The following is a 14,784-nucleotide window of genomic DNA, read 5'->3' on the forward strand; positions in this document are numbered from 1 at the left end:
TAATGGGCCTTGGCAGAAGTGATGTTGTATCCAATTATACAGACTGACAGTATTTAATCTCAGATACTCTGGGTATTGTATGTTGGTATGGTACATGAAGTAGACAGTGGCAAAAGCTGAGCTGTGGGCATGCATGACATTTCATTTTTGTGACAGTTTTTGTTGTTGTAACTTATTAGCCTCCACTCCCCCAGGTATTCCTGTCAAGCCCTCAGGATGACCAAGACCTTCTACTCCCAGGGAAAGAGTTTTAATGAGGCATTGGGAGGGCCACCGTTCGTCTTCTTGGCCTGCAGCTGGTTCCTGGAGACCATAGAACGAACCTTGCCCTTGAGGTTGTTCAACCTTTTGCTAATGCCCTCCTTTGTGCGCACTGTGGTGCCTACAGCATTTACACTGTCAACTGTTGTGTCCCACATTTCCATTTTCCTACTGAGGAGAGTGTGCTGGACTTGGTCTACCAACAATTGTGGCTCTACTCTAATGATTTCATCCACATGACTCTCAACTCATCCTCTGAAAATCATTGGTTATTGGCCCGTGACATGACTGGAAATTTAGGGTGTGACTAAGTAAACAAGACAAGTATTGGGATAAAAAATAGAGAATGTGTGTGAGGGATGTAAAATGGGATGGGCAAAAAAAGAGCTGCCTTATGACAAAAAAAAAAGGACAGCAAGATGTGTGGCCTGTCTTGCTGTGCTGCAGTGGAAAAATGATTGCGGTCTGTAAAAGGGGTGTGTTTTATATTGTCCTTTGCAGGTGTGTCCACTAGAGCAATTGTGTCAGCTGTGTTGTTTTGAATTCATCCAGAATGCAGTTGTCTGTTACTTTAATGACTGTGGACCGTGGTGGTCGACCACCATTGGCTAACTGCCGCCAGGAAACCACCAATGCCACTGTGTGATTGTAATGGTCTTGGTGGTTGGCTGCGGCGCTGTCGGTGCTGGAAGACAGACTGCCTACATAGGAGTCTGCCCTTTTTGCTTGGTGGACGGAGGTCCTGCCTGTACTAGTCGTAATACAGCGGTCTAGGGACTGCCGGCAAAGAAGTCTTATTGGGACCGCCAACAAGACGTTCTGGCGGTGTGACTGCAAAAGTCGTAATCAGGCCTTAAGTGTGCTCCTAGCTAGTGGGCCGTTTAAAAATGCTCCCACCAGCTACAGCAGACTTGTGTTCTGTTTGCCTGCCCACATTGATGCGGGAAGAGAAACAGATGACACATTTGTCTCTCCCTGAGGAAGCAGCATAAGTAACTGCTCCCTCTGCTTTGGAGCAGTTGCTGCTCCTGTACTATGCGGGTTGTCAGATGGGGCTACGGGGGCCCTGAGGCTTCCTCTGTCACCCCCAGTGTGTGCTTGGTGAATGCGGTAGGTGGGCACTGGGGCACCCACCTATTTATATTGGAGAACATTGGGGTGGGGTCACTGGGGCATGAGAAGGCTTGGGTATGGGGGCCTCGTGGCGGGGGAGCGCAGCCACCCTCTTTTTGCTTGTGTGTTTCATTTGGTGAGGTGCTGGGGAATGGGGGCCTGAGAAGGCTCTGGAGGGCGGCTGCTTGGCCCCTCTCCTTTTTTGTTATATTTGGCACTGGGAATGGGATCCATGAACCTAATAAGGCTCAAGGAGGGGGGCCACGCTGCCCCTCATCTTTTTTATTGAGTAAAAGGGGTAAGCAAGGCCTGAGAAGGACTGGGGAGGGAGGCTGCGTGTCCCCCCTTTTCTTTTCTGTTGTCTTTGGCCCTGAGGATGATGTAATCGGTGCCTAATAAGGCTCGTGGAAGGGGGATCCATGCCGCATTCTCCATAATATATATGTTTTGGTCCCATGGTATGGGGTCCTATGGGCCTGAAGGCCAATCTTATGCTGCTCACGCCAAAGGTTATATGCAGTTTGGGGTTGGCAGCCTGCTTGGGATTTGGCAGCAGGCCAAGCTGTGATCAACCCCCTTCTCCAGCTGCTTATGACCAAAAGAGTTTGCTGCCTCTAGGGAGTTGGAAGCCGGGGCTGGCTGTAAGAGAGGCCCTGCGGCTAACCACACACAACCCAAGGCTGTGTGTGATGTGGGGTTTGGCTGCCTCCGGGTAGCTGCCAGCAAGGAGTTTGACGCAGGACCTGACTACAAGCCAAGCCCTCCTATCAACTGCATGCCAAGCGCGGCGAAAGGCTGTGTGCAGTGTGTTGTTGGCTGTCTGCAGGGTGGGGTCGGCTGTCTCCGGGTGGTTTGGCTGCAACCGGGCCCTGTTGCCACCTCCTGCTGTGCACGGCCAAAGGCTGCTTTTGTGGGGTTGGCGGGGCTGCCTTTACGTATGCTAATAAAACATTTCTTTAAGTAAACGTTTTTTTTAAAAAACTATAAATTCACTGCTAAAAACAAAGGTTGAAGTAATGTGATAGTTGTGATAAAAAGCTCTGTTTTTGTTTAAAAAGAAAAAAAAACTTAGACTTTCACTGAAAAAAACAAAGATTAAAGTAACATATAGTTAGGTGAACGTCAGTGACAACATTTACGTCGTGAATTTAAAAAAACACAGAAATTCACCATTTATAATCAGCAGAGCTCATATTGCATAGTATTTTTCAGTGTGGAAAAATACATATATACAAAGTGCATACACAAAACCATAAAAATATAATAAATTCAGTAACAAAGTTTATTAATCAATTTGGTTAGTGAATAAAACATTAAACATTTAAAACCTCAAAAACACATTTTTTTAAAACACTATAGAATTAAAATGCTATTGTTGGATCTCAGTGCCACCTTTGACACAGTGTCCCATAATATTCCGATTGAAAGGCTCTGGAACTGTGAAGTGGGCCATAAAGCGCTGAGCTGGGTGTAGTCTTTTCTGCAGGGGTGCACCTTTCAGGTGTTGCAAAACCCCTAACAGTCAAACGTGCTCCCATTGAAGCAAGGAGTGTCGCAGAGTTCCTCCTTGAGTTCAGCCTTGTGCAACTTCTAGGGGAGGCCATTGAATGCTGTGGGTTTACCATAATCTCATATGCGGATGGCACGCAGCTCATCAGCATGCTGTCATAGAATTCTTCCCACATGGCCTCTTCTTTATGCCTCTGCCTCGCAGAGGTTGCTAGATGGATGGAGTTGAATTGCCCTAAGCTCCACGCTAGGAAGGCTGAGGTTCTGACTTTGGGCAATCATTCGAACACCTAGTCCCGAATCTTGGCATTTGGTTTGATGAAAATCTGCCTTTTGACAGCCAATCAACTGCAGTGGCAGGAAAATGTTTGGACTACTCAAGATGTTGAGAAAAATTCTGTGTTTCTTGCCAGAGTTGTCAAAAACAGAAATTCAGGCCCGGATTGTGTCAAGACTTGACTATTGTAACATTTTGTACCTGGGAGTCACACAGGGTTAGATTAAGAGATTGCAGTTTCGTACGAAACACTGCTGCACGGCCCTTATTAAACCTGGTAAAGCGTGTGTCGATTGGGGCTCTGCTTCAGAAACTTCGTTGACTTCCTTGCTCAAAGCCTTGTGTTATTCTCACAAGGCATTTGCCAACAAAGGTCCACGGTACCTCCAAACATTTGTTAGACCATATGTACTATCAAATAATTTAAGATCTGTATGGGATATGTTGGAATTTGTTCTTAAAGTAAACAGAGTGCACATAGGTGCTATTTTGCACTGAAATTCTGGAATGCTCTGCCCCCGATGGTTCGTCAGGCCCAGTCAGAATGTCTGTTCAGAAAAAAAAATCAAAACTTGTTTTTTTTTAGCTCAGGATTTATGGGGGTTTAACAGCTGCATTTAGGCTTGCGGATGCCTTTACCTAGTGCTGCGACACCTTACAGGACTTAGCTATGCACTTTAGAAATCTCGGGCCAGATGTATCATCAAGGCCATTTGCGATTCGGAAAAAGCAATTTTTAAGAAATCGCTATTTCCGACTCGCAAAGTGCCATGTATCACATTTGCGAATCGGTAATAGCAATTTCTTAAAAATCACAAATGCTATTACCGATTCGCAAATTGCGATACCGGCCCCTTTCACATCTATGGGCCTGTTGGCCCATATCTGCAAATTATTTGCATTTCCAAAATTGCGATTTCTGAACCAGAAATCAAAATTTGGGAAATGCAAAACCCCAGGCGCTGGGGGCCTAAGGCCCCCTCTGCTGCACCCCAAATTCTTTTTTTGGGACATGTAAGGTGCACACATGCCAAAAGGGCATGTGTGCTTTACATGTACAATTTAAAAATGCATTTTAAATGCATTTTTAAATTTTGCTCATGGTTACCACCAAGTTCAACTTGGTAATTAGCGATTCCTAAATGCCAAAATTGCATTAAGGAATTGCTTCATACATGTGCTAAGGAATCGCAAATAAGGAATCCTTATTTGCGATTTCTAATTTAGAGAGTCGCAATTTGCGACTCTCTAAACAGGGTCGCAATTTTAAGGAATCACTATTTTAGCGATTCCTTAAAATTGCGTTCAGAATGTATTTTATACATTCTGAAATTGCATTTTGCATTCGCAAATGGGCATTCGCACAGTTTGCAAATGCAAAATGCTTTCATACATCTGGCCCCTCATTATTATAATATGTAAAAAACAGACAATAATAACATCTGTTTATCCTATATTATGAAAACTAATAAAGTCTTAAGAATGTGGGATCTACTGTTCCTACTCCAGTCAGTGCAACAGTAGGGAAAGAGGTGGACTTCTAAGGGGCTAGATTTACTATTCCCACTTCAGTCTAAGGGATAGTAGGGGAAGCAGTGGGCTTTGAGGGGTTATATTTAGTTAACTATTCCTTCTCCAATTAGCATAACAGTAGGGAAAGTGTTGGTATTCAGAGGAGTCAAATTAACTATTCCCACCCTTGAATAAACATCAGCAGGGAAAGTGTTTGACATAAAATGATTACATACATCAATACAAATCATATTAAACTATTTACAAAATTGAACACTTACTACAAGCATTATTAAATTAGAGTACACAAGAAATAAAAACAAGTGTTATAATAAGTTAACGTATAGTTAAAATAAAGAAAAGAATTAGTATACTTCACCAACTGCAAAAAATAACTCAATAAAACATCATTAATTTACATAATTTAAAAGAATAAGTTAAAAATACTTTTAAGAAACAAATATCTCAGAACCAAGTTCTCACAAGCACTTACCATTACATTTTTATTTTTTCTTAAAAATATAAATATACACTACATAAATATATAAATTAATATATAAAAAAAACTGTCCTGCTCACCTGACAAAATAAGTCAGTATTAAAAAATAAATATTTGATAAACTTATACAAGTAAAAATACATATTAAAATAAATAAAACATTAAAGCGATTACACAATAATTAAGAAATTTATTAATATATAGGTTTACAAAAAATAACATATCATTTAAAAAACATTTATTTAATTCGACTACTCACCATATTCTCCTACAATCTCAGCAAAATATAACTTAAATCAGTATTAAGCTATGTACATAATTAACAAATGAAATAATTAAATAAAAACAAATTATTCATATTTCTAATGTTTTAAAAATTAATACAGCCCCCACCTTACACATCCCAGTACTAATATATAACTGAAATAAATTGGTATTAAACGAATTGAATAATTAACAATAAATTATATGTTACAATTAAAAAATAATTAGCAATAAATGAAAGTTTTTATAACTTTATCTTCAAAACCTGTACCCTGCAAACCCAGTTCAAATATAACTTAGATTAACAAAGAATAAAACTGTATTTAAAAATTTAAATTAGCTTTTTACATAAAATATACTACAAACATTTGCACAATTAATAATTATAAACCTAATTACAAAGGAAAAGTAAATTTTAATAACTTCCCACCCTGTCCCCCCACAAACCCAACAACCCACTACAACACTTTAAATCACTAATAACATTCAAATTTAAGAAAAACACTTAAAATAGCAAACTACATTTTAAAAAATTAATTACAATTAAACCAACAATACTTACAACTAAAATGAATATAATTGCTAAAGCTCATTAAAATAATTTAAAAACGATGGGGGTCATTACAACCTTGGCGGATGGCGGAGAAGCAGCGGTAAGACCGCCAACAGGCTGGCGGTCTTACCTTGGTATTATGACCATGGCGGTTACCGCCATGGTCAACTGCCAGTTCTCCGTCCCTCCCGCCAGGGCGGAGACGACTGCCGGGCTGGAGACCTGGGTCTCCAGCCCGGCAGCCGTCAGTATACCGCCGGCGGTATTTGGACCCGGCTTACCGCCGTGGATTTCCAGCAGTTTCAACCGCCATGAAATCCATGGCGGTAAGCACTATCAGTGCCAGGGGATTCCTTCCCTGGCACTGATAGGGGTCTCCCCCACCCCCACCCCGACTCCCTCCCCTACACCCCCCCACCACCCCTGCTACCCCCCAAAGGTGGCAGGGCCCCCCTCTCCACCCCGACCCCCAACATAACATTACTCACACACACCCGACACGTATGCAGGCACCACCAACACACACACGCACACACCCTGACATACATGCCTATATCCACACACACAATCAGACACGCACACCCACATTCAAACATACACGCACACATCTATACAGACATACCCACAGCCATACATGCACTCATTCCCATACACACAACACCCCCGCAAGCATACACGCATGCACACACCCCCTCTACATACACACACGCACACCCTCATGCACGCACACAACACACAACACCCCCGCACCCCCTCCCCTAACGGACGATCGACTTACCTGGTTCGTCGATCCTCCGGGAGGGGACGGGAGCCACGGGGGCAGCTCCGCCGACACCACACTGCCAACAGAACACCGCCACGGCGAATCACAGGATGTGATTCGCTGGGCGGTGTTCTGTTGGCGTGGTGGTGGAGGTGGAGCAACCTCCACTTCCCCGCCACCCGCAAGTATGGCTGTTGGCGGCTCTCCGTCGGAATAACGACGGAGAGCAATCAACAGTCATAATACGCAGAGCGGCAAACCGCCTGCGCAGGCGGTCTTCCGCACAGCAGTCCCTCAGCGGTCTTGCAAAAAGACCGCCAAGGTCGTAATGACCCCCTGTATTTTTACACCTATATTATTGAAAACAATATTAAAAACGATCTTCTTAAAAATACTACTTAACAAAAAAATCAGTATTGTTGACAATAATATTCTATACCAAGATATTTTTGCATCACAACATTTTTTCCAATATTTTGGAGTTGTTATATTTTAAACTCAATGTTTTGTCCAAAAAAGCATACAAATGCGTGAAATCATTGTCCATGATAACAATTGCAGTAGCAAGGCAGATAGGTTGCTCCCTCCTACTGGGACAGACCCTGAGGATTATCTGTAACCCTAAAATGGTAATGGGCTCAATACTTTGCCATATTCGAAGTTGAATTGCACTTTGGGGCCTCTAATAGAGGAGATAGCTTATTTTACAACAGTCTTAACTACTGTTAAGTTTTTTGAGTTGCCTCTCCGCATGGAGGAACATAAGTCAAACCTTCAGGTAGCCTCTTCGAATTCAGAGCCATTGTTTACAATTATTGAAGTGCTTATGCCCTGCGATGAACGACCTGGGTACCGGCTCCCACTGGGATTCCCCAAATTTCTAGCTGCTCCAAGTAGAAGCCAGTGTCCTTCTCCTCTGCCTCTCCTAATTGGGAGTTGAAGTGGATAGAGACCATGGGGGAAGAAGGTATTATCTCAGGGGTTCTTGCCCTTGGTTCCACCACTGCGACATGCCTTTTAGCAAGGTATTTGCGTGAGCTCTCCAAGATGACGCAAATAGTCTTGCATGGCTTTTCAGACTACCTTCTTTGTTTTGGTCTTTCAGGATAGCCAAGATGTGGTAAATCCAATCCTGCACTCTGGGCTGGACACGTAGAGTCTGTGGCAGTCACTAGAGCACATCGACAGCCATCTGCTGCCATGCCTGGCTTCATTCCATGGCCTTTTATGGATATGTGAGGGCGGGTTTGAGGGACATGCCTTTTGATAGCGTGCGTGTATTTGTGAAAAAGCTCAGACCTAAAGACCTTTAAGCAGTGCTGGGCTACCGTTTGTTCCCTGGGAGTGGCCTCCCCGGTTCGTCAGTTCCACTGGCAAAACCAGGGCCATGTAGTTTCCCAAACGCCAGCCATTCCTGCCATTCGAACAGCAGCTGAACTTATGTCTCCAGCAGTACAGAGGACATGGTGGATCCAAGGATCAACTTGGCCAGCATAGCCCTCTTTCTCCTACTTTTGGCCTGCACCACCTGCAAAACTGCTTTAGCTCACACTTGAGGGAGCACAGGCAGCCTCTGAGAGGAGGGTATCACACTATCAGGTGGGGCATGGCGAGCCATTACCTTGGACCACAGGGCCTCCCAGATTATCAATGGGCTACTCCAATTCCATTTGTCAAAATTGTTCCTTTGGAGGAGCAGTCTTCCATCTTCTAACAGGAAGTTTAGGCCTTTATGAACAAAGGTGGGTCTACATCAAGAGATCGGACAGGGATATTACTTCGACCATGTGCACGTGCTCAAAAAGGACCACAGAATTCATTCTGTTATCAATTGTCGGGTCCTGCTTTTCCTCCATAAAAAGACATTAATGATGCTTACTGAGGTCATTTTGTTTCTGAAACTAGGAGACTAGATGGTGTCCCTCAAATTGCAGGACACATATTGCCTCACACCTGTCCGGCAGTTGTGCAAGTAGTACCTATGTTTTGTGGTGGGATTCTACCCTCTACCACATTGTGGTCGTCTGATTTGGGCTTGCTTTGACTCCTTGAGTGTTTGCAAAGGTGATGGTGGTGGTTGCGGCGCATCTTCGTAGGGTGTGGATAACTTGTTACTGAAGACAAAATCACAACAGCTGCTTTCAGACCACCTGAAGGCCCCTCTTTACCTTCTGTTTGACCTGGGTTTTTGTCAGCGTGCCCAAATAGAATCTGGAACCAGCACCACTCTTCCACCCATGGCCTTTCTACCTCCCCACACGATTAGGGTCATCCAGGACATGATTCTAATGTTTTTGGGGAGGGAACTCTTACTCCTGTCCTGGCAGTCTTTTGCCTAGAGGGACTCCTAGCTTCCTGCACCTTGTTTCTTCACAGTCTTGAAGCCACATGCATGCCCACCATTGGTATTTTTGTTTCAACTGAGTTCAGCATTGGGGTGGACCAGCAGAGAGTAACCATATTTCTCTCAAGGCTGTAAAATGTCTTCAGTGACTGTCATTGGTGAGAAATCTCATGGGTCGAGATCCTTCTGCTTGCTGTCAGCAGTGGCTACAGTGGTGTCAGATGTTTATACTCTAGCAGACATGGAGATCAGAGAACACTGATCTTCAGCAGAGCAGAGTTGTATAATCCTGCTTGAGCTTCAGGCAATCATTCTGGCGCTGAAGACATACTTGCCATCCCTTTGCGGTCAGTCAGTTCAGTTCAGGTCTCCTAGACAACATGACCACAGTGTGGTACATCAACAACTAGGGTGGCGTGGGCTCAGGCCCTCTGTTTCTGGGAGCACTGAGGGTGTGGGCTTGGGCTGCGGCTTAGGAGACGGGTTGGAGGTAAATCACCTGGAATGATCCCTGAACATGAGGACCGATGCACTCCTTCAGCGTCGAGTTGCCATCCATCATTGGTGCCTCCATCCAGAAGTGGTTCAATCCATCTTCACCTTTTGAGGCACACCTCTGGTGGACCTTTTTTTCCACCAGGGAGAATGCTCACTGCTCCCTGTTTTGTGTCCTCCAATTTCGACTCCCAGATGCTCTAGGAAATGATTGCTTCTGAAATGGGACATTCCTCTCTAGAACACATTTCCTCTCATTCAGCTGATTCCTTGGCATCTGAGGTAATTGTGTCCTGACCAGATGAAAATGATTTTCATCTTGCCGGATTAGCCACAGAGAAGACAGAAAAATGGATCTGCTGTATTTGTCCTCTTCCGCTCAGAGCATATCTTACGGTACAGTTGGAGGGACATTTTCTGCATCCAAACCTCCAGAACCTCCACGTTAGTGTCTGGAGATTGAGGGGGACAACATGAGTCTGTTAGAATTACCTGCAGAGGTAGTGGAGGTCATCCTATTAGTGCGTTGCCCCTCCGCAAAATGTTGTTTTTGGCTGTTTCATTCATTTTGTGTCCAGCTGTCCTAGGGAGAATATTGACCTGACATGTCTGTCAAATGTTTTGCACTTTCTCTTTCTCATCAAAGTTTTCTAGTGGGCAGTGTGAAAAGTTATTTTTCAGCCATTTGAGCCTTTGTTAATTTAGTTGAGTAGCCTTGAGTGTTCAAGACCCCAATCATCATGTGATTTCTCAAAGGGTTAACCTACATGTTCCCTACATGACCATGCATAATACATTAGTGGGACCATAACTTGTTGACAAAGAATTAAGTGAATGTCTAGGTTGAATGCCCAAAAACTATTCTTATTTGTAGCTTTTGGTTATTAAATTTTGACATTGATGCACGTAACCCACAAGATAAGTAGGGAGGCGTGGGGGGTTAGGCCACATATAAAAACTTGAGAGACAATAGCTACCAGCATGCAGCCCACACCATAGGGCTTGCAAGCACGGGGACCGGATGATAAAGAATCCAATTCCATCATATTCATATATAAACACACAAATTTGTAATACATTCAAGGTGTATGAGTAGCCCCAGTTCTGAGAACGAGACCATAGATTATTTTTAAATTAAGAGGGCCAGTAGGTAGCTTTCCGTGTGGGTTGCAGGTAGAAAGTACTAAAATCGCATCTGTCACCCTGTGACAAAGTCATATACAACATCTTTCAGGGGGATTGTGGTTCATGTCTTATTAAGCAGGGAAAGATATTTGGTAGCACCAGGGATTTAGAGTACTAGAACAATTTATTCCAAGTTTAACAGCAGTTTGATGGCCAACATCAAACAAGGCAAGGTGAAAAGCTATTAAAGTTACAGGGACACAACAAATTGCAAAAGGTTCTTTTTTGCAGTGCAACTGTATCCTGCTGTGACCTCTACTTGCCACCCTGTGAGTCTCTAAGTGCCTCTCTAAAGCCCCCCAGTACATCACAAGATGTCCTGGGGGGCTTCAGAAGTGTACTCCTGTGGTGGATTGGGATTTAAAGGACTCAAGTCAGAAGGTAAAGATAAACCTAGATTGTGTACCTAACCTGTGCTTCCTCGCCGTCAGTGTCAAATTGCATCTAGGTCCTTTTCTACCAGGACCATTGACTAATATTGGCACTTTGTGCTTCGTGGCGCTATTCTTACATAAATCTTTTAACATTCATATCTTCATTTGCTCTTTCTGACATTATTTTTTTCATTTTGTTTACTAAATTTTACTCTATTGTTCTAATTCGTTTGGGGTTTTTATTGTTTTACATTTCAACTTTATTACTGTTTCAGTACTGCATGAATAATTTACACATGCCTCCTAGTTAAGCCTGACAGCTTTGGGCCAGGCTATCAGAATGTTAAGCACAGGTTTATTCATTCACTTCAGTCGTTAACCCCAACAAGGATTGAGATTAATTGAAGTGAGTTCTCCTTCCAAAACACCTAATACCCCAATTTGTTGTAGTAGCCTTCAAGTGTTTTCATTTTTTGTGGCATATTCACACAAATGTGATGTTTGGCTTTGTGAGCTGGGGCGAAGCTTTCAACCATAATAAAAATCTGTTAGGCCTGAAATAGCAGCTGTGATATGTTTTATTTTACAGCACCTCCTGCAGCTAACCGATCTACTCAGCCCTTTGGAGGTATCAGCTTGATGCAAGAATATTCAACATTCAGTGCCAGCAGTGGCGGTATTGCAGGTACGAACTAAATAGTGCCCAGATGGTCTCACTCTCCTGCCGGAAGCCTATTCTCCAGGAGGAAGGGTGCCTGTATTATTGTGCTCTCTTTCAAATGTAAGTGTGTTAATTATGAATGATGTGCAACAAGGCAAATAACTGACAAGTTTATATAACCACTTTTGGGCACCCGTGCCTTTCACAGACAGAAATAAATTAAAACATAAAAAATATTGTTCTTCAGATAATATTAATAATGGCAAAATAGGAAATCGCTAAAAATTGACTTGAAGAAAAAGTTTGCAGGAAAGTGGACTCTATAATTGAAATTATTACTGTGTGTGCCTGAGCTGTACATCCTTCAATTATCTGACCTTCAAAAGATTGGGATAATTTTGATTGAAGCAGTAGAACAGTGAAGGCAAGTATTAGTTATAAGCCTTCTCCCAAAATGCTGCCTCAGGAGAGGGAGGGCGGATCATCTGTTTATTTTGTTAAATATCAACTTTTTTATTGGTAAGAGAAAACAACTTTCCTGTGTTTGCTGATTGTATAAGAATGAAGTAATCCTTTCCGGGCACTTTGCTGTGTGCCCATTTTCAATATTGAAATGTGCAACATTTTTGCTGGCTCAGTGCTATGCGAACTTTCACTGGTTGAGAGGCAGCTTTTGACTAGCCAAGGCATTATTGTCTTAAGGATTTTTAGCCTAATCATGGGTCTCAGTTGTCTGCCTAGGCAGACTAACTGCCTTGTCTATAGGATACAACGGGCTGGTATGTTTTGCTTTCTGTGATTCAAGCCCCTGTGTCTTCTGTTTCAACTCAGTCGCTCTTGAAGAAAAATATACTTACGTTTGGTAATTCTATTTCTAGTGAACTCTCTCCCTGTACCTGCAGATTCCTCACTGATCCGCACACGACCCCATCCTAAGGAGCAGGCTTGCTAAACTTAGTGTTGCACAATGCATCTCTTCCATCTCTTCAGGCTTTTTTCCACTTCCAAGATTGTGGAAAAACAGAATGAGGACTGAGAGAACATTGTGAAATCACTTGTTGAGGCACTGCTAGAGAAAAGGTGGAACATCTGCATCACTTGCTGGCGCGAGAGAGCTATTTCATTAGTTCCAATCCAGTCTGGCTCCTGGGGAAAACAGAGTTGATGAGGAATCTCAAAGTAGTTAGAGTATTGACCAAAAATATGGTTACCACAGATAAGTAACCTTTTTGGTGTAACCATTTAGGTATATATGTTCACCTTAGATCCTTCAGATTTCTGAGCCATTTCACCATTGGCCCAATGTTATCCTTTAGCGAGACAAATTCCTTGTTATAGAATGTCTCTCAAGGTTCGTATCCTTTGAGATGTCTACGATCACAAATTTTGTATGGACATTTTGTCGTCCTCTAGAGCAGATATTTGTCTTTTTGACCTCATGATATCACTGGTTTCTCTAAGTATGAGGAAACATTTGGTGCCAGGAACAGTGTCAATTCAAACTATTTATGTCCTCTACAAACAGTATTAGATTAAACAACCTATGGAAATAAAACATGTTTTTGTTAATTTGTACAGTTTCAGAAAAATACACTGTTACTTGACTCTGTGAGCATTTGATAGTAGTGAGATCCAGGTTTGTGAACATGCGTAGACAGGTTTGATGTATTTTTAAGAATATAAGTTGTAAGGGCGGGGCTTATATGATTATATGTAACCCTCCTGAGAGAATGAGGTTTTTGCCATGTAAATGAGCACCCCACTAGGTACATGGTAGGCTAAGAAAGCAATTTTGAAGATACTCCTAATTTATTTTTAGACATTTATCTGCAAACAAGTGGGAGGGTCAAAACAGAGATTGGCTCCAGAGGTCAAAAGATCTGTACCATGCTCATTGTCACAGTATTTAATAGGACCAACCAAAAACATTTACAAAATCAACCAATTCACAACCAGGTGTTAGACCACCACAAGAAAGTCAACTGCAGACTGTCCAGCATGAAAAGCACTTTAAAGTAGTGCTTCCCCATCTTTTTAGAACCATGACCACATTTTTAGTACAACAATCTTTTGCGACCCACCTTACTTTAATGGACATGAGGCAGATTATTTTTTTTTTTTATGTAACTTAAGAGTTGTGTGGTAGCGCACTGTAATTTTCAGACAGCACATTTTCCATTGTAATGGCCACTAAATATGTGCAGACATACTGTTTTACTAATAAAACTATATTGCACACAAACAACAATGTGTGGAAATCTGGTTTCAGTGAATAGTTATCACTTGGGCCTCACCAAATAATGTGTTTTGATTGGTTTTGATCCTATTAAAATCTTTGTTTCTCCCACGCTTCAGAATTATAAAAAAAAGTATTTTGTTTTTGCTTTCCTAACTGCTGCATGTGTACAGCTTGTTTACAGGTTATTTACTTTTTGTAGTGTGTTGCAAAAAATATCCTACATCTTTTCCTTTCAAGCTCCTTGTACCTCAGCAAGATTTTCACATAATTCACTTTACTTGTCTTCCTCTGACTGCAAAGTGACATTAGTTTGTAAACACAAAATCTCATGTTAAAAATAAGCAGCAATTTGTCAGAAGGCATAACCTGACATTTTACCCTTGTCTTTGAAGCACAGCAAATATGGCATGATAAATATTGTATTTAAAGGTATCTTTATGTATTGCTTGGAATTTCATTACCCACCAAAAATCAGCTCTCCGTTTGGAGAACTCTACGCTGGATCTTTTTGACAGCAACAGCTTGGAACTCACAGAACCATACAAGGTAAGGAACACAGACTAAGACATGTCACACATCTTCACTTTTTCCCCCAAAGATAATTACCACAACCCATACTGACAAACCAGGGAAACAAACATGCCCTACTAATGGAGAAAGGCACACAGAGACAAGAGCAACAAAAGAATGTAGAAAAACGATTGGACAGCTAGAGACACCAAGCTGAGTAATTTT

The 14,784-nt window shown here is 42.3% G+C and overlaps 1 protein-coding gene across 2 annotated transcripts in view; it reads left to right on the forward strand.

Annotated features, from left to right (window-relative positions):
• The window catches only part of VWA5A (von Willebrand factor A domain containing 5A), a 368,835-nt gene that overhangs the window by 328,236 nt on the left and 25,815 nt on the right, over nt 1-14,784 (forward strand). For both annotated transcript variants that reach the window (XM_069213389.1, XM_069213388.1), the window contains one exon: nt 11,739-11,834. In XM_069213389.1, the coding sequence (XP_069069490.1) occupies nt 11,739-11,834 (96 nt within the window). The remainder of the gene's footprint in view (nt 1-11,738; nt 11,835-14,784) is intronic.

Source organism: Pleurodeles waltl, chromosome 11, assembly GCF_031143425.1.
Source record: "Pleurodeles waltl isolate 20211129_DDA chromosome 11, aPleWal1.hap1.20221129, whole genome shotgun sequence".
NCBI classification, from domain to species: Eukaryota; Metazoa; Chordata; class Amphibia; order Caudata; family Salamandridae; genus Pleurodeles; species Pleurodeles waltl.